The sequence below is a fragment of the Synchiropus splendidus genome, chromosome 1 (genome assembly GCF_027744825.2).
Source record: "Synchiropus splendidus isolate RoL2022-P1 chromosome 1, RoL_Sspl_1.0, whole genome shotgun sequence".
NCBI lineage: Eukaryota > Metazoa > Chordata > Actinopteri > Syngnathiformes > Callionymidae > Synchiropus > Synchiropus splendidus.
Window position 1 is genome coordinate 46,154,999 of NC_071334.1, and position 18,772 is coordinate 46,173,770.

At 42.3% G+C, this 18,772-nt stretch overlaps 1 protein-coding gene across 10 annotated transcripts in view; it reads left to right on the forward strand.

Annotated features, from left to right (window-relative positions):
* The window catches only part of dnm1a (dynamin 1a), a 37,959-nt gene that overhangs the window by 4,104 nt on the left and 15,083 nt on the right, over positions 1-18,772 (forward strand). For 3 of the 10 annotated variants that reach the window (XM_053858312.1, XM_053858292.1, XM_053858402.1), the window contains exons 2-16: positions 1,858-1,931; positions 2,593-2,742; positions 2,831-3,034; positions 3,347-3,445; positions 4,348-4,508; positions 4,580-4,722; positions 4,800-4,935; positions 5,905-5,972; positions 6,526-6,664; positions 10,833-10,919; positions 11,332-11,402; positions 11,476-11,527; positions 11,832-11,843; positions 13,482-13,511; positions 13,717-13,830. In XM_053858312.1, coding sequence (XP_053714287.1) covers positions 1,858-1,931; positions 2,593-2,742; positions 2,831-3,034; positions 3,347-3,445; positions 4,348-4,508; positions 4,580-4,722; positions 4,800-4,935; positions 5,905-5,972; positions 6,526-6,664; positions 10,833-10,919; positions 11,332-11,402; positions 11,476-11,527; positions 11,832-11,843; positions 13,482-13,511; positions 13,717-13,830 — 1,540 coding nt within the window. Of the gene's footprint in view, positions 1-1,857; positions 1,932-2,592; positions 2,743-2,830; positions 3,035-3,346; positions 3,446-4,347; positions 4,509-4,579; positions 4,723-4,799; positions 4,936-5,904; positions 5,973-6,525; positions 6,665-7,983; positions 8,123-10,832; positions 10,920-11,331; positions 11,403-11,475; positions 11,528-11,831; positions 11,844-13,481; positions 13,512-13,716; positions 13,831-18,772 lie in introns of all 10 variants that reach the window. The other 7 variants (XM_053858754.1, XM_053858570.1, XM_053858664.1 and 4 more) reach the window with 4 other exon arrangements.

Sequence of the window (18,772 nt, forward strand, 5' to 3'; positions counted from 1 at the left end):
TTGCAACAGTGGTCACAGCTGCTGCAATCAGCCCCGATCTTTTATTTATTTAAAACCAAAAAGCATCTCCTCTTCACCTCTGCTGAACTAATATCAGTGCATCTGGCAGCCACCAGTGTGTTTTCAAGTGATTTCAGTGGGGGGTGGAGAACGTGCCCTCTCTCAGGAGGATGAGAAAACAGTAGTTGTGAGTAATTATTTGTGAAGAGGATGATGATGATGATGATGATGGAGGAGCCCCTCACCTGTAACCGTCTGTTTGGGACTGAAAAGTCACACAGTAGTGAACGCAGCAGATGGTCTGACTTAGAGTTGAATTCCCTTTGTGTAAAATGCCTCTTTAAAACATAAAAAAGAACTGTCAGAACAAAACACGCATACAAGGAATTAAATGCTTTCACCACATAGCAACATATATTCGTTCATTAGCCTTAACTAACTTGCATTTGGCTCTTGCAAGCGCTTTTGTCATCCATACAACTGCTGCCAATTAAAGAAACACATTCATTGATATCTTTATCTATCTCCGGCTCTAAGTGACTTGAGCAAGCTTCAGCCTACTGAAAACGTCCATCCGAACGTGTTTTAACTTCCCATAGATTGCTACTGAGAGTCTCCAATTTATTTTGCCCCGTTCTCCCTTAAATCCAAGTCTGCCACTGGGAGTTATCAGCCTGAATAGACCTACTTGAGTGCAGCATATCATAGTGCATACAGCACCTGACAGTTGTTCAGTTCTCTTCAGTGACTTGTGCATGTCTTTGAGCGATCTGCCACCTCCAGAAGTTTTCATGACGCCCCCCATAACTAGTGTGCTTCCCTTCAGACGCTTGAGGGCCGTTTCCCAGGCTTCCTCTATCCACTACTCACCGCTTTAGGTAAAGGTTGTGTCTCTTAAAGCAGATGTGTAACGGTGGTGCATTGACTCAGTCTGTAGGAATATTTCTTATAAAATAAAGATTTCTTCATATTGCTTCATGATAAAATGAGTGACTAGTTTAAGAAACGGTGGTAGGGGCGATGAAACAATGCTGAGGTGATGAGATCACATCTCCTGGATTATAGAGTTCTGCTGTGGGTTCACCACCCTCAAGGCTCATCCTCAAAGTACTAACCCCAAAACCACCCTCCAAAGTGTTCAAATGATTTGAATTTTAGTTGCGCAAGGGGCTTTTCTGCAATGATATTGGGAATAGCCAAATGACTGCAGTGGATCACAGTTGCTTAACCTCCTGAAAATAATGCTACAAAATCTTAAATTATACGACGCCTGCGATGAAAAAGTCTTTTGCGTGACAAGTGAGTTGACATTTTAGGCACAAAGAGGCCTCCTACAGGCCAACGGATATTTGATAGACAACATCTGCTGTGTGAGCATTTGTTGTATATCTCTTCCACTCAACGTGCAAACACAAAAACAGCCTTTGCTGAATCATCAGAGGTCTTTGTCACTGCTGACTCACAACATTGTGTGTGAGTCGCACATGAAATCAAGACATTCATATGTTGTATAATATCAGAGGTTTGTTTTGCGATATGCCCACATGCAACTGCGAGTCTTTTAAAATTATGGATATTGGTTCACTTGACCCCTGGGGAGGTGTTCCGGGCATGTCCTACCGGGAGGAGACCCCGGGGAAGACCCAGGACTCGCTGGAGAGATTATGTCTCCGGTCTGGCCTGGGAACGCCTCGGGATCCCCCGGGAGGAGCTGGAGGAGGTTTGTGCGGACCGGGAAGTTTGGGCTTCCTTGCTCCGAATGCTGCCTCCGCGACCCGACCCCGGATAAGCGGCAGAAGAAGGAGGAGAAGGAAGGAGGTTCACTTGATTTGATTTTTTTTTCCTTCTGTTTCACAGGGACTTTCTACCTCGCGGTTCTGGCATCGTGACCCGCCGTCCCCTGGTTCTGCAGCTGATGAACTGTCCCACTGGTATTGAAACCCGCCACTCTGATTTTGCAAGACTATTTCTGTTTGTCCTCGCTCCACTTCTCGATTTATATTTAATTTCATGTAAATATTTTATGACTGATCTTTCTCAAAAAGCACAAACAGCTCGTATGGACTCTTCTTTGCTGTGGTGACGGACAGACAATGAGCCGGAGAGAGGAAATTAAAGTCAGGAGATTGATCGTGTCTGTGGGTGACAGGGAGGCAGAAGGAAGAGAAGCGACGATGCGGGGAGCAGAGGTGGAGGACACAGATGAGTTAAACCATTTGGGTTCATGTTCCAATGTAAGGAGAAGAAGAAGGCAGGTGAAGAAAAACGTGTAGTCATAGTCCGAGTAGACCTGTCTGAGGTGAAGAAAGAGAGAAGAAAGGAAGGCTCATGTGGAGAAGCTTGGAGACAAGGTTAGAGCGAGGATGAGGAAGGGGTAGACAACCAATGGATGTGGAGAATGAGGACATGAAGAGAAAAGGTGTGACTAGGAGGATGATCAAGATAGGTCAAAGTGGACCACCTGCTGTGGCAACCCCTGTTGGGAATTGTTAATAGAAGAGAAAATTTGTAAATGTTAGAAGACATTTGGAATCCAGTTTCATTTTCTGTCTCAGTCATGTTCTGACAATGCTTTCCCCTTGTGTCCAACAGAATATGCTGAATTTCTGCACTGTAAGGGCAAAAAGTTTACAGATTTTGATGAGGTCAGACAAGAGATTGAGGCTGAAACTGACCGGATCACGGGAGCCAACAAGGGAATTTCTCCGGTTCCTATCAACCTGCGGGTCTATTCCCCTAATGGTAAGGGCGTGAGAATTAAAAAAAAGTCCTTTGTCCATCAAAATGGAATTTTATGATGTAAATGCACTTCCTCCTTATTCCTCCACAGTGCTGAATTTGACCCTTGTGGACTTGCCGGGTATGACCAAAGTGCCAGTGGGAGACCAGCCAGCAGACATTGAGTTCCAAATACGAGAAATGCTGATGCAATTTGTCACCAAAGAGAACTGCCTGATGCTCGCCGTCTCTCCTGCAAACTCCGATCTGGCCAACTCTGATGCCCTAAAGATTGCCAAAGAGGTCGACCCCCAGGGTGAGTCTGGACACTGTCTTTCTGGAAATCCGCTGATATCACAAACACAGTCACACAGTGGAGACTCAAGCAAGATGTATGTCAGTGGTGTCCACTCAGCAGGCCTCATGAACATCGCATCAGTCTGGGGGCTCCAATGATGTGCAAAAAAAAGTACTGGTTTCTTCACAATTTAAGTTCTAATACGGACTTGTGGGACTTTAAGCTAGTCAGAGATAATCCACACATGAACATAGAATAACCATGCACCAGCAATGTCTGGAATAAACAGCAAAAAAGAAATCGTTTTGATTGTATCTATGTTGTGCTCAGGGATGAGGACCATCGGCGTGATCACCAAGCTGGACCTGATGGACGAAGGCACAGATGCAAAAGACATTCTGGAGAATAAGCTGCTTCCACTCAGGAGGGGTGAGCACTCTGCTACAACACACTGATTCCCTCTAGTGGCAGCACCTTAAAACACAGCAGTGAGGACAGAAGCTTCTATTTAACTTCGCGACTGCACCTCATCCAAATGTGCTGATGGGGTTCTTTTCTTTTCCGTTTGTATTTGGACCCAAGTATGTGCTTTTGAATTTGTTCCATGTTTTTTTTAACACTACCCTCCGTCCTCTTCACCCCTCCTTTTCTTTCCATTTAAAGCCCTGGATGTTCATTTACAAGCTGCTGGCCTGCACTTCCATCTGCTATAGAGCATGAAGCTGCTTTTTACAGAGGAGCGCATGAGATAATTTAACTGGAGCTGAAACCCGATCAGCTTGACCTGGACTCGGCTCATCGCTGATTACAAATACAGACGCCGTTTCTTTTATGGAGACTAAATCTCACACAATACCACTAGGTGTAATTGGCATTGGACATAGTGTGAGCTGATAAAGCTTGTGACTCTCTTGTTATGTTTCAGAAATTCCAAACAAGAAGTGCATTATTTCTATTCACTAGTATGCAAGCTTTGTGTCGAGTAGCTGTTACTACTACGATGACTGTATCCTTGCTTGGGGTGCAGAACTTATTTCAACAGAGTTTGGACACGATGAACTGGGCCTGCATGTATAGCTGCCTCAGAGGGAATAGGAGGATTCTCGTATCAGATTTGCGAAGCTGACCGTGGTTTGACTGCTCAAACCTATTTCACATGTCGAGAATTTCGCGTTCCAGATTGTTCCTTTTGAAGACCTCAGCGTCTTCCAGTCTCATTACCACTCCGACCACAAGACTTAAATTCATTCCAGTCTGCTGAATAAAATTCCTGGAAGTTGCAAAAGAGCTGGATTTGTCAATGTTTTGGTTGTGTGCATGCTGGTGTCCAGGCTACATCGGTGTGGTGAACCGGAGCCAGAAGGACATTGATGGAAAGAAGGACATCAATGCCGCCATGGCGGCTGAGAGGAAGTTCTTTCTCTCTCATCCTGCCTACAGACACCTGGCGGATCGCATGGGCACACCTTACCTGCAGAAGGTCCTCAATCAGGTCTGTGAAAGAGTTCAGGAGGTGTGTTTGACTTCCATTCATGTATTGACCTTTCGCTCTGGCCCGCACAGCAACTGACCAACCACATTCGGGACACTCTGCCGGGCCTACGCTCCAAGCTGCAGAGTCAGCTTCTCTCCATCGAGAAGGAAGTGGAGGAGTATAAGAACTTCAGGCCTGATGATCCGTCACGCAAGACCAAAGCTCTGCTTCAGTGAGAACAGCAGACCGACAGGCAGGGTGAAAAAACCCGGAGTGACTTCAGAATCACTAAGGCGTGTTTGATTCCAGGATGGTGCAGCAGTTCTCTGTGGACTTTGACAAATGTATAGAAGGCTCTGGAGACCAGATTGATACGGCCGAACTCTCAGGGGGAGCCAAGATCAATCGCATCTTTCATGAGCGCTTCCCCTTTGAACTGGTGAAGGTGGGTTTGTTTTAAAGCAACTGAGAAGCATGTAAAACTACAAAGTTCACAAGTTGTATACTGTATATATATATATATATATATATATATATATATATATATATATATATATATATATATATATATATATATATATATATATATATATATATATGAGGGAAATGCAATCTCAGATCTAAAGCATATAACACAACAGGGAATATTTGAATAAAAATTTGAATAATAGAACTAATAGTCATAAAATGATTTTATTACTGCAATTGCTCTTTTGGGGACCGGAGCAGGCGGTCAATGGGTCCCTGTGCCGTGCAGTTCATGTTCAAATGCAGGTCCACACATCATCTTAAAGACTTGTCCTTGCTTCCTAGACCTTCCCTGTCCTCTGTTTTATACACTCTTTACCTGTCTCCTCTATCACTCAGTGATTAACCCTCTCTGCTATTACCTCCACCTCATCCATCAGCTCCTGCTCTCCCACCAAGGGCTAATTTGATAAATGACAACCGGGACTGACTGAAATGACAAATCTTCTTTCTCAGCTGACAAAAGACCCCAGTGTAATTCAGTAAAAATTTTATTTTATTTAAATGATGATTGTCAAAGACAATAATTTTGGCAACAATGAAAGTCGGATCCAGGGAGTATGAGAATGGAATTCAGGATGTAACTGAGACAAGTTGGACAAACACAGGCACACAACTTAAACCCTCAGAGCGTGAGGTGTAAATTATTTGCAAAATTCACATCATGTCAGTTTTCAACAAAACAAAGAGCCGCCATCAAACAAGCGGCGGCCAGCTAAGGTCATATCCAGCAAATCACATTCTGGAATAGAGAAAACCAGTACGACGGAAATGAACAGCAGATGTTGTCGCATGATACTTACATTACCTTTCATATAAACTCAAATCTACAACATCAGGGCTGAGCGTCGCAGGTCTTCACGCTTGATTCTTGTCTGTGTTCCAGATGGAGTTTGATGAGAAGGAGCTGCGCAAGGAGATCAGCTACGCCATCAAGAACATTCATGGCATCAGGCACGTTCGTCCTCTAACTCCCCTCCCATCCCTCCTTCCCTGAGTCTTAGCTTCACCTCCATCTATCTCTGCGTCTGTCATTCCTGCTGCACTTAACCCACATTACCTATCTAATCGCCAAGACTTTAATCTAAGCTCACTGTTATGATGCAAAACTATATATTTGGGATCAGATAGGTGACAACTAATTGCATGATATTTGTTTATGTCTGTTTGTCTTGTCTGTGTCGGCTGTGCGTCAAAAATCCTCCATTTATGTAGTGTAGAAAATTTTATAAATTTATAAATATCTGCAGCAGCAATATATTTTTACATGTTTTTTTAAAATAAAAAATGAGACATGAATATGGCAGATTAATATTCCTAGTATGTTTCCATTCCATCCCTGGTCTTCATCCTGTTTTTTTGTGAGGAAAATAACTCTTCGATGGAGGGTGCTTCTTTCAAATTAACTCTCTTCTCTCTGCCCAACCTTCCTCCCTCCCTCCTCTTTATGTCTCTCCATCGTCTTCCTTTTTTACTGCCTGTGGCTGGTTCTCTCTGCGATGAGCAGAACTGGCCTCTTCACCCCGGACATGGCCTTTGAGACCATTGTGAAAAGGCAGATTGGGAAGATTAAAGAGCCGTGCACCAAATGTGTGGACATGGTCATTTCTGAGCTAGTCAATACTGTTAGGAATTGTACCAGAAAGGTAAAAAAAATACAAGTAAATGGTGGATAGCACTTTTATTTATTTTCAACCCTCATCCGCAAAGTGCCCCTGCTGTTCACCCCCCTTTTATTCCCGGACCCACATGGCCCGCTCTAGCTCTTGTAGCAAGAAGAGCTGGAGGGGGCTGCGGTGGTGCTGCCTGCTATATTGAACCATTTTTGGCTGAACAAGTTGCCGTGATAGAACGCCGTGCTGAACAAAACAACAATGGTATGGAAGGTGAACGCTCATTCATATTTGGCTGCCAGGTATTTGAGAGAATTTAGCAGGGGTGGGTATGATTCATGCACATGTTTGTAAACTGTTATAAACCAGGTAAAAATTGAGTAAACAGTGGAAAATTACTGAAATAATTACATATATTGTAGATATACATTTTGTTATTGGATTTCATAGGGTTGGGGCCACAACTATATTGTTGGTGGGGTTAAGGTCTCGCAAAACAGGCACACCCAGCGAAAGTAATGGTCATGAAGACAGGCTTTTATTTGAAATGATTTTGTACGCTAACAAATGCAAACACACAATTTAATACGTAGTAATAATTGTACATGATTAATTATATATCATATTAGTTATGCAAACATTTCATTCAAAAAGATTGTCGAGTATTCAGTTATGATTTGGGGAAAGCTCCATCCAGAAATCATAATCCATATACTGGCAGCCCTATTGGAAACGTTCAACATCCAAACTTGTGCGTGAGACTGCAGCCCGGCATCGTGGTTACAACCAAAACCTGAACCTGTAACACGTACAAAGTGGGCTTTGGTGGTGAATTGTGCTTTGGTGGGGTGGATAAACAAATCAAGATGAGGCTCCCTTGGTTGAACGTCAGTGTCCGTTGCTGCAGTCTCTCAGTTTGTGGCTTTTTTGGCTGGTGGAGTGGTTCAGGTTGGGGCCTCCGTCTATCTCCTGGCTGTGCTGACCGATAGAGAGAGGCTCCGGCTCTGTCCTGTATTAGAATGGCTTCAGGGGAATCCAAATGTCTCACTTGCATTTTTCTTCCTTCTGTGCTGTTTATCCCCGACCCTCACACCTCTCCTTGTCTTTTTCATCTAAAATATGTTTCTTCTGTTCCATTTCCTAATTCTACCCACGTTGTCTGTTGATTGTCCCTCTACTTCGTCTATTGTTTTAATTTGTCCTCATTTCATTCTTCTTTTCCTCATACAACTTTTTATTTTACGTTTTTGACTCCACATTTTTTGTTACGATTATTATTATTTTTACAATTATGATGATTATTATTATGATTTTGTTACCCTGTGTCCCGTGCCGCCTGCCTATTTCTACAGGACGGGTTTGTTCACCCCTGACCTGGCCTTTGAGGCTATAGTGAAAAAGCAGATCCAAAAGCTGAAGGCGCCCACACTGAAGTGTATAGATATGGTGGTGAGCGAGCTCACCTTCACCATTCAAAAGTGTAGTCAAAAGGTAAAGCCATAGATAACTGATAAGAGCCTTTTCATTTTTGTTTTATTGATTTTTACATCTGTAAGCTACTCATGCAGGGATAGACCGAAGGCTGGGTAAATTATTTGATCTGTTCTATTGGTTTCAAATGCTTCCTCAACCTGCTTGAGTGTGATAAGTAGCTGGATTTGTTATGTAATTTTTCTGTTTTACGATACACAATGTTCATGACAGACAGATGAATTGAATAAGGCTTTTATAGTTAACTTAAGCTGTAGTGCCCAATGGTCCAACTTTCAAAGGTGATCTGTGAAAGCAAAGCTTGATAGGACAGAAGTAAGACCTTCCAAGACAAAGGGTGAGTAGAGACAAGAAGACAAGAAGCAGGGTCAGACCTGATGGAGATGAAGATGTGGAGGTTCTATAAAAGATTAGATATAAGGTCAACCTCTGATGAGAACTGAAAACAAAGGAGGAGAAAGCCAGTTGTTACAGCTGTTAGGTCACTACTATTATTACTACTGCTATTACTTCTAACACAGGGTGATTAGAAAGTTGGTGATAGTTAAATGTTATTTTTGATAAAAATGAACACTGAATTTGAACTGAGTTAAGAGTCCATATAGAGTATTAGTAATAGCACAGTATCAGTGCTATCTCACCTGAAGAAGTCAACATATATATATATATATATATATATATATATATATAAAATAATGAAATATATATAAGTCAGTGATGCATGTTGGAATTTCACAAGTGATTCATCATTTTTATTTGCATCAGCCAGCTCATGTCGGTCTATCCTCGCCACACTTAAACAGCCTGACCACATAATACACCTCTGATTTTAACACAAAATATAAAGATTTATTATGTATCATTTATATGTATTTTTTTATTTCCATTTTAATATGTCATCTAATGTCTTTAAAATTTGGTTTTGGTTTTTTTGTAGTGGCGTGACTGATTGTGTAGTTACACACACACACGCACACACACACACACGCACACACACACACACACACACACACACACACACACTGAATAACTGATGCGCTGCAAGCATCATTTTTATTTCCAGCCTATTTTCTTATTCTTTCGTCCTCTCCATCCTGTCATTCTCTAACCTCATGAGCATCCTCTTTAACGCCAGTTAGCAAACAGAGCACGACCTCCTTTGGATTTCTCCTCTGCGTCAGACTTTGTTTACATACATAGAGACTTAATGCGACTGTATGTTTGGGAAAATCCACAAAGGGGTCAGTTTGAAGTTTCTGCCACATCAACAGTCTCCCCCCCATCATACTTCTCCCCTCCACCTCCCACACTTCTCCTTTGCATTGCATGTCAGACTAAATGTCCGCGGGCGTTTGTGCATGCTTCGCTTGATCAAAGTATGGTTCGGTGGACCTTTTTTTTTTTAGTTCAGGATAGTTTTTAACAGCCATTGCATTCAAGTTGCAAAACATCTTTCTGTTTTGACATTTAAAAGTCAAGACTCAATGTGTCTATATATCTATGTATCTATGTATCTATGTATCTACCTATCTGTCTGTCTGTCTGTCTGTCTGTCTGTCTATCTATCTATCTATCTATCTATCTATCTATCTATCTATCTATCTATCTGTCTGTCTGTCTGTCTGTCTATCCATCTATCTATCTATCTATCTATCTATCTATCTATCTATCTGTCTGTCTGTCTGTCTGTCTGTCTGTCTGTCTGTCTGTCTGTCTGTCTGTCTGTCTGTCTATCTGTCTATCTATCTATCTATCTATCTATCTATCTGTCTGTCTGTCTGTCTGTCTGTCTGTCTGTCTGTCTGTCTGTCTGTCTGTCGGTCTATCGATCTATCGATCTGAGGATCAGGAAGAGAAATGTAGACAGCTCAGTTCCATGTGTTGGTTCCATGGCAGAAGTCCTGTTATTTCAAGGGCTTGTTGATTTGCCATGGGCAGAGTAAGTCAGACACTCAGACACTGCCAGACACTATATGCTCAAGTTATTCAGGGTTAGACACAGGTTGAGATAAGATCTCCCTGTATCTCTATCCCCTCGAGTATTTTTAATGAGCTATCAAGGGTTGGCCTTGCGAGGTCTTTAAAAACAAAGATTCTTAGCTGCTTGTTGTAGAAGGTAAAAGTGTCTCTGGAGGTACTTTCTTCTGACAAGCTTGAAAGATGCATTGTGACTTGAAAGAAAACAGAGCTTTATTTTCTTTATGGGATTTTCCTTTTTTGATTTCACTTTTTTTTCTTCTTTCCTCACACTCTTTCAAATGTGTTTTGTGTCACATTGGAAGCCCACCAATGTCTGTGTTTGTGGGTTTGCAATGAGCTCATGGAAAAAAGACCCACAGTGTGATGGGGAAAAAGAAGCTTTTCTGCCAGGAACATTGTTTTTTTTCCTGTATTTGTGTGGTAATATCTCAGACTTTTCTCTACCCAGCTGTGTTGTGTTACACATTGGCTGCAAAAAGACATTTTTACCCATTAAAATCTCATTCAAACTTCACAGCGTTGCAACAAAGATAGAGTTGAGTCTGGGATAAACCTCTCCTCACATAACATGTCTGATTGTGCCTTTTTTGTTGTTGTGATAGTGGAACTGTGTGTTGTGGTTCAGAAGATGAGTGATGTTGTGGTTTACTGGAATTTGTGACAGTGTGTGAGTGTAGTAGCATGTGTGTTTGGCTTTTTGCAGCCTACCTACTGTGTTTTATGCTCACAGCTGGCTCAGTACCCCATGCTGAGGGAAGAGATGGAGAGAATTGTCACCCAACACATCAGGGACAGAGAAACCCGCACTAAAGAGCAGGTAAAATACCATTTCCATTTTTGCAAACATGCTGCAGCACCGTACTGTAGTCAGTGTCTTCTTTTCCGCCTGTCACGCTCGTGAAATGGCTTTATTGGTGTATCAAAATCACTAACACAGGCATGTGTTTTGATGAAATGACTGAATACCATTGAATGCTTAGCATTTTAGAGAGCTGCCTTTGCCCAATTTGTCTCTATAATTCGTAGGGAATTACAGAGGCAAGTGAGGCACATGTGGAGAATGGGAACGATGCGTTGCCACATGTGAGGGCAAACATAGCTATCAGAGTCATTCATGACTGACAAAGAAACAGGAGTTATTCAGGTCTCTCCGTATTTCATGACGGTGTAGTCATGAAGTGACAAAGATTTTTCTCTTTGAGTTGAGTTTTACTTTTACTTCATTTCAGGTACTGCTGCAGATCGACATCGAGTTGTCGTACATGAACACCAACCATGAGGATTTTATTGGATTTGCCAAGTAAGTTTGAATAAACCTGTGGTGGTGACTAGTCCTTCTTGTGCACACTTCTTATGTCTCGTCTGTTGTGCAGTGCTCAGCAGAGGATCAACCAGATGAACAAAAAGAAGGCAGCTGGCAATCAGGTACTTCAATTCACGTAGGATAGAGTGTGCTTCGCGGGTGAGGCCGACCATTATAAAAGCTACGAATAAGATTATCACTCTATAAGTAAAAAACATTAAGAATATGGATTCTTCTTGTTAAGATTTATGCTAAAAAATGTCCTTACTTATTGTGTTTCCTGCATTTTCCCAGTGTGCTCTATACCTTTCCCTTGATGCCTTCCTCTATATCTATAATTTATTTGTTTTCTACTCCTAAGTGATCTCTGTTTTTGCTGTTTCTCTTCTTGCTTTTGTCCTCTCTGTGGCCTCTTCCCTTTTCCAGGATGAGATCATGGTGAGTAGCATGTGAGGCTGTGTTTGTGAGGGAGAGAGACGGACCAAGAGATTTTACGCATGCATCCATGCTTCTGTTTCTGAGCGCTTCATATTTTTTCGGTTTGAAAATTACTTAAAATTACTGTGCGTTGACACGGGGTTATCGTGACTGAGATCGAGTGTGTGAGCTTGATGTCGGCAGTTGGCTGTGGCGACGGATGCTTGGCTTCTTCCCTTTTGCCGTCCATTCAGCTGCGTCCTTCCTGCAGACACTTCTACACTCAGCTATTTTACATTTGCATGACGTGATTAAACAGATGTAACACCATAACAACAACCAACAACCATAGTCGCACTGCTGGAAGGTTTAGCCAAAGGTTCTTAATAAGTCTAGAAGTAAGAGTTCCTGCACTGATGAATAATTATCAGCCTACTTAAAACTGGTGTGTATAACCTATTATTATATGAATTTTTGTCTTGTGCTTTATCTTGTTTTAGTGTATGTATCTGGAATTTAGCTGGAAAACTTTAAGAAGAAGAAGGAGAGATGATTGTCTTGTAGGAAGTGTTTAACAATTTTTGTTTTACGGTTTGCTTGTCTTTAGACGTGCTTCTTTTAAACTTAGTTTTTGCAGTGTGTTAACAGCGAAATGGTTTTCTTCTGCCAGCATCTTTGTGACCTGTGTGACAACAAATCACGACTAGGCTCTGTCAAACGTATAGGACCTGAATAATCTTTCTGCTTCTTGAGCTCTCTCTCTAGAATAACGATTCTGAACAAAATGTTAAGATTCAATTCATTTTCTCATTTACTTTGATTTCTTTAAGGTGCAATCGTTCTTTAGTGTACTTGTGAGCTGAGTATGTGAACACAAAGCTCCCCGTATACACGAGAAGGGTCTCACATGAAAACCAATAGCGTCTGTTTCGGAAAGAAGGTCAAAGTTTAGAATGAAGATCCACATAGTCCACAGTTGTCACAACATTCACCCAGGTCTGGGGTTAAAGGTGTGCAGCTCTTAGTACACAAACCCGTGATAGTCACTTCCCATGAGGAGATGGATGTATTTGTCCATCTACACCCACGAAGAGTCCTCGCCATTCTTCATTATTGTTGTGTTTATTTGTGCTCAGTTTTCCCCCATTTGTTTACTAATATTTATTAATATCGTAACGTTGTGTTTTTACTAGAAGAAAGCGTCATGCAACAAGTTACTGTACCTCAAGTTGTAAAGCTAAATTTGAGGATAATATTACATTTACCGCATATTTGAATTTGTTTAATTCACTCTGTATATCTGCATATCTGCCCCAAACTCAGAGACTTAAATGGTCAACATTTAAATTTAATCATACTGCGGTCAAGGCTCGCCAACATTTAGCGTTGCAAACATATATATAATATTATATATATATATATATATATATATATATGTATTGAACAAAAAGTAGAATCAGGATGCAAAACTGAAGGTGAAAATCACTGCATGGTCTGACGGCAGTGGACTTATACAGCATCCCTGAAATCCCTCACCCGTCCTGCTTGTTGTCCCTTGCTAGTTATCATGGTGCTGGTTCTGAACCACGGATGTGTATTGGGCCTTGACTAAAAAAGCCTGCGTAGTTTTGAAAATGTTGTCTCTACATTCTCACTCAGCCGGAGAGAGGAGTTAACGATCGGTTTAAGGTAAATAACTTCTCAAACTGTGTGTGTCCTTAGTTTCTGTGTAGTGGAGAGATTGTTTCAGCTGAGCAGAGAAAGCTTTAACAAAGGAGTGAAAGGATTGTGTCCCTAGACGTTGAGCCATTTCCCAAATATTCATAGAAATGTGTATCGGAGGTTTCTCGCTCTGCTTCCAAAAGTAATTTGTGTTTTGAACTTTGTCTCGCAGGTGATCAGAAAGGGATGGCTGACCATCAACAACATCGGCATCATGAAGGGCGGGGCTAAGGAGTACTGGTTTGTCCTCACCGCCGAGTCTCTGTCCTGGTACAAGGATGATGAGGTAAGACTCGTTGATTTGCATAGGGACTTGCTAATGCACCGGCCAATACTGTATCCATGAACAGTGGCTGCTTTTTACTGACCTTTTCATCTTGCTGACATGGACGTCCCTCTGAGCCAGGCCTGTTTCTGCATCATTCCAAAACAATTTTTACAATACTTTTGATGAGGTTCAACACCAGGGCCGCAGGGTTAACGTGTCTTACTCTGGAAGGTTTTGCTCAACTGCCTTTGAAATCAGCTCAGTCTCATTGTCTCCAGCACTGTGAGCCGCTGCCTCACTGCTGCTCACTGACATAATGCTGCATTGGGAGGACCCCCCAGCCCGTCAGACGCTAAACCTGGTACACACATGTGCATACCAGAGCTCACTACTCTGCCCTGGTCCTAATTACGTGCACATACACATACACAAGCTGCTTCTCATAAACTCTCCTGAAGTTGGGAAGCAGCACAATCGCTAGAGGAGAAGTGGGAGATTCAAAGCGGGGAAGGGGAGTTCAAATCACACCCCAAGCCCTCCCATCCAAATCCTTTTTTCTTTCCTTACCTTTCACATCCCGGTACCTTCAAACCATCTGTGGACTTGTCATTCGGTATATCCCTGTCTGCTTTACTCCCTCCCTGCTGCCCTCTTCTTCACATGTGTTTCCTCTCTGCTTCTCCCTTTGTGTATTTATTTAAAAATCTGGGCAGCGAGGGTCCAGGGAGATCTAAAGTCAACACACAGTAATGGCATTTAAGCCGCGTGCCAAAGCACAAGGGCACTGCAGCGCTGGTCCTCATCCAAAATAGTGAAACAAGGACCAGAGAAATTTTCCGTTTGGTTTTTTTCTATTCAGGCATTTAACACTGTCCAAGTCACCCGTCCGCTTAAGACTGGTTCTCACGAGGGCTTGAACTCACATGTGCACCTGGGCTGACACTTGCCAACACACACACACACGCTGGATTAAAGAATTTAATTCACTTTTGTCAATGGCGTTTTGCTAGGTGAAAGTCTTGAAATGGGTTTATTGGCCACGTTTGGTCATGGGGAAAACCCTGGCTGTCGTCTGGCAACACACACTCACACCAGCCCTAGACACTAATAATAACTCCCAATGCAACTGATGCTGCCAGGATGTTTGGCTTCGGGTGTGTGTGTGCGCGTGTCTATTTGGGTTAACTATCCTTGTGGGGACCAATTCTTGGAAACACACCTACTGAGGATCAAAACTGAAGAGCTAGGTCATTCAAATGATGTTTAAGTTTGGTTCAGAGTCCTGGTTAAAGTAAGCCATGTGTTTTGAATGGTTAGGTTCAGGGTGAGAGGCTGGGTAAAGCATGGAAGTGAATGAAATGTCCCCACAAACAACAGTGTGTGTGTTTAAGCTTATCTATCGCAGTGAGAACCAATTTTGGGGGAAAATACCTGCTTGTGGGGCCCTTTTGCTGGACCCCACAAGGTTTAGCCTCAATTTGAGGATGAGGGATTCAAAAAAACAAGGACATTATGGTTAGGTTTAAGTAGGCTTTGGATGGTTAAGTTAAGTATGAGAGGCTGAGGGAAGCATTATAGCAATGAGAGGTCCCCACAAAGATGGTGTGACAAACCTGTATGCCTGATATGATTTTCTTTTTTAAACTAAGGAACCTTCTGGTCCGTATTACCACATGCCTATTCTTTGAATCCAGCTACTCAAAGACTGAAACCTCCCCTACACTGTCAGATCCACAGGAATTTGACCTTATAGATTGCGATCGTTTCATTGTAATGGTGCAGTTGTTTAAAAGCCAGAGGAGAAAAATGTGTTGTGTATGTAATGTATTTGTGATGGTATTGAAAATAGCTATGATTATTGGATGGTGAATTAACTTTGGATTCTCTTCAGAAAAAAAAAGAAATGAATCTTACAAACACAAAACATGGAAAAAGTGCTCATGAACTGTAAGACGTGTGTCACTCAGTTCAGCTGCTTTTCGGCTGAAACAGTTAAAGGCAGATCATAGTTTCTGGATTTAACTGGACCATCCAGAGATACAAGTGTACTTATAATGCATTCATGAATGGGGTAAATGGGAAACCTGGGTTACACATATTAACTATTAATAAACAAATTACTGTCAATACTCAGTAATTATGGTGTTGTTTACAGTGAATTATCACTGACTATTCCAGGGTAAACTCTAGTCATTGTTAACAAGACACTAGCCAATACTTTATAATGAATAATTACTGGCTAATATGCTCCCAATACGCATGTTATTAAGTTGTTTATTTAGGGAAATAAATGTTAATCCTAATCTGATTTCATTTGTTTTTAATAAGCCCATCGTTGAATGAACTGCAATGGAATATTTTCACATTCTGTTTCTGACCAGTCGTCTTGAAATAGTAAAAGTAAATATACACAATTCTATTGCAACTAATGCTGTGATAAATGCAGGATTTTAAAAAATATTTCATTAACTTACCTGTTTTATTACAAAGCAATAGAAAGTACATTGACCCAAAATAGATGTAGATATTCAGTAAATGCTAGTAATATGTGTAAAACACAAACGTTTATATGGTCTGGGATGAAATGTTAAATGATCTCATTTCATACAGCCATACTTCAGTCTGTATTTCCAACCAGTTATTTAATTACAATGTCCAGTCTTCGGGATGCCCTGGGCCGTTTTTATAAGTGCTAATATTACACATTGCTTTGCAACCGCAACTTTATATCGAGGCAACTATTGTTGGCATTTTCCGTTTTGGCTCTTGGTGTTAAACGCCTGACTGTAAAGCTGCCACAATGCCAGACTCGCCGGGCGATCCCAGCTATAAACGTCCTGGGGGAGGGTTGATGGGAGCAGGACTTCAGCTTCACTACGTACTCCCCAGACTTATGTCAGCGACAAGGTGTATGTGAGTGAGTGTGTGAGTTCTCCTGTGAATGTCTCTCCGAGGCAGCTCATGATGGTTGGGGCGCTCTAAATGGAAACAGGCTGGTTTGTGGTTTTCATTCCTGCGGATGTTACTGAGAGAAGGAGCACCGTGTGAATGTGTCTCTGCTTTTTGTGTGTGTTTTTTTAAAGGTACAAGATGCCGCAGGCCGACAACTCACAGGATGTAAGATAAACTGAGTCGTAGGGTGACCCATGCAGGGGGGCTTGATAAGCTCAAAACACCCACCATGATGTCACCTCAGAGCAGTGGGCTGTTTTTGGAACTGCTATAGATAGACTCACAAAAATGGCAACCAGACAATGAAAGACTGTTCTTTTAGCTTTTCACCATGACATTTGAGGTGGGGAAGCCGCAACTCAGAAAAGGGAACGATGTAATTGTACATTTGGTCAACGGAGATGTCAGAGGTTGGCTGGTTGTGCTTTGGTTATCTGTCATTGTGGGACACATAAAGGGCTGTCTTGTGTGTCATATTTTCTGTGTGGTTGTGCCTTTTTCTTCTGCTTTACATATTTTCAGTGGACAAAACAGTCGAACATGCCAGCCGCAAACATTCATTTATTAATATTTACAATAAAAATAAACAAATGGATAAAAAAGTATGATGAGCCACGCAAATACACAAGACAGAGAAACCAGTACACAAGATTACTGCAAGCACACACACAAACACATATCTAAATGTATTTTACTGTTTCTTTTATTGTTTTACTTTCCTCATTATATTTGATACAGAGAGGTTACATTTCAGCTATATGACCGTTATGGCAATTATTTTAAAAAATGTGATGTCTGTGACACGGATCTGACGGCCTCCACTTCCTCTCTGTCGGTAGCCTGTTTCGTGTTTCCCCCGCCAGCCTAACCAATGTGCAGACTACTGTACAACCACTACTTCCTGAACAGGTAGTCTGAACACTGGGCAGGCGGGTCGGGCCGCAGGAGGCTCCAGGATGTCTTTTCGGAATGGCCATTTTCCCCAAATGTACTTACTCTGTCAGAAGCTGGTGGTCTCAACAGACAAATGAGCTGCTGCAGAAGATGAAACAGTCAAAGGAAAAGGGAAGGGGGATGATGAAGAAGAGAGGGTCAGACAGAGGTGATTTTTGGCTTGATGAGATTCACCGGTGTCTTCTGAGAGGCAGCACATCTGGAGAGGAAATACACAAGACAATCCACCTCAATAAGGCCTTGTTGGACTACAGCTAACATGAATCTTTCTCTTGCAATGGCTGAACAAGAACCATGGCATGTTAAATACCTGGAATCCTCGCGTCTTCTGTGTTCCGCGCCGTACTTGGTCTTGCAGCGCAGCATCCTCACCCTTCAACGCAAAATTGGCAAAAGCCGACTTTGTCGTCATTTTGGTGTATTGTCCGAGACATCCCAGCATCAAAAAGACACTCCTGTTTCCATCATGTTGGACCGACTGGAGGTTTGACGTGGCAACCAAGTGGCCACCAAGTTTCCTCTTCAGTAGACAGTAGAAGGAAAAAAGGAAGGAGAGAGAGAGGAGATATGGAGGGAGAAAGAGGAGGAGCTCGCCGGCCCCCCATTTTTCCTTTCCTCTCTCTTTCTTCTTCCTTTCTCCCTCCCTCCGTCTGCCCCCTACCATTAACTTTCTCCCCTTGCTGGCTTCTCAGGAGAAAGTGGAAGGTCAAAGGTGAACAGGAAGTGGGACGTTTTCATATGGTGTGTGTTGTCGAAAGGTCTGAGGAATGATGTCGCTGTGGTGCGTCTCATAAAATCTATTGTTAAGCGTCTTCACGACTTGCACGGCCAGTTACCATGTGTTCCAATGCATGGCGATTTGGGATGTTTGAGTAATGGATGTGTTTGTCAGGTCGGGCTTGATGAGAGCAGAGGTTCCGTGGGCTTTGTAGCCAGAGAAGGAATGTCGGCGTTTTCTTGGCAAGCAGGAGGAGGCCTTGTAACAACTCCAGATGTGCAGCCCTGTGGTCTCCATCGCTCTCCTGCTCCCTCTGTTTTTACTTCTAAAGCTGAT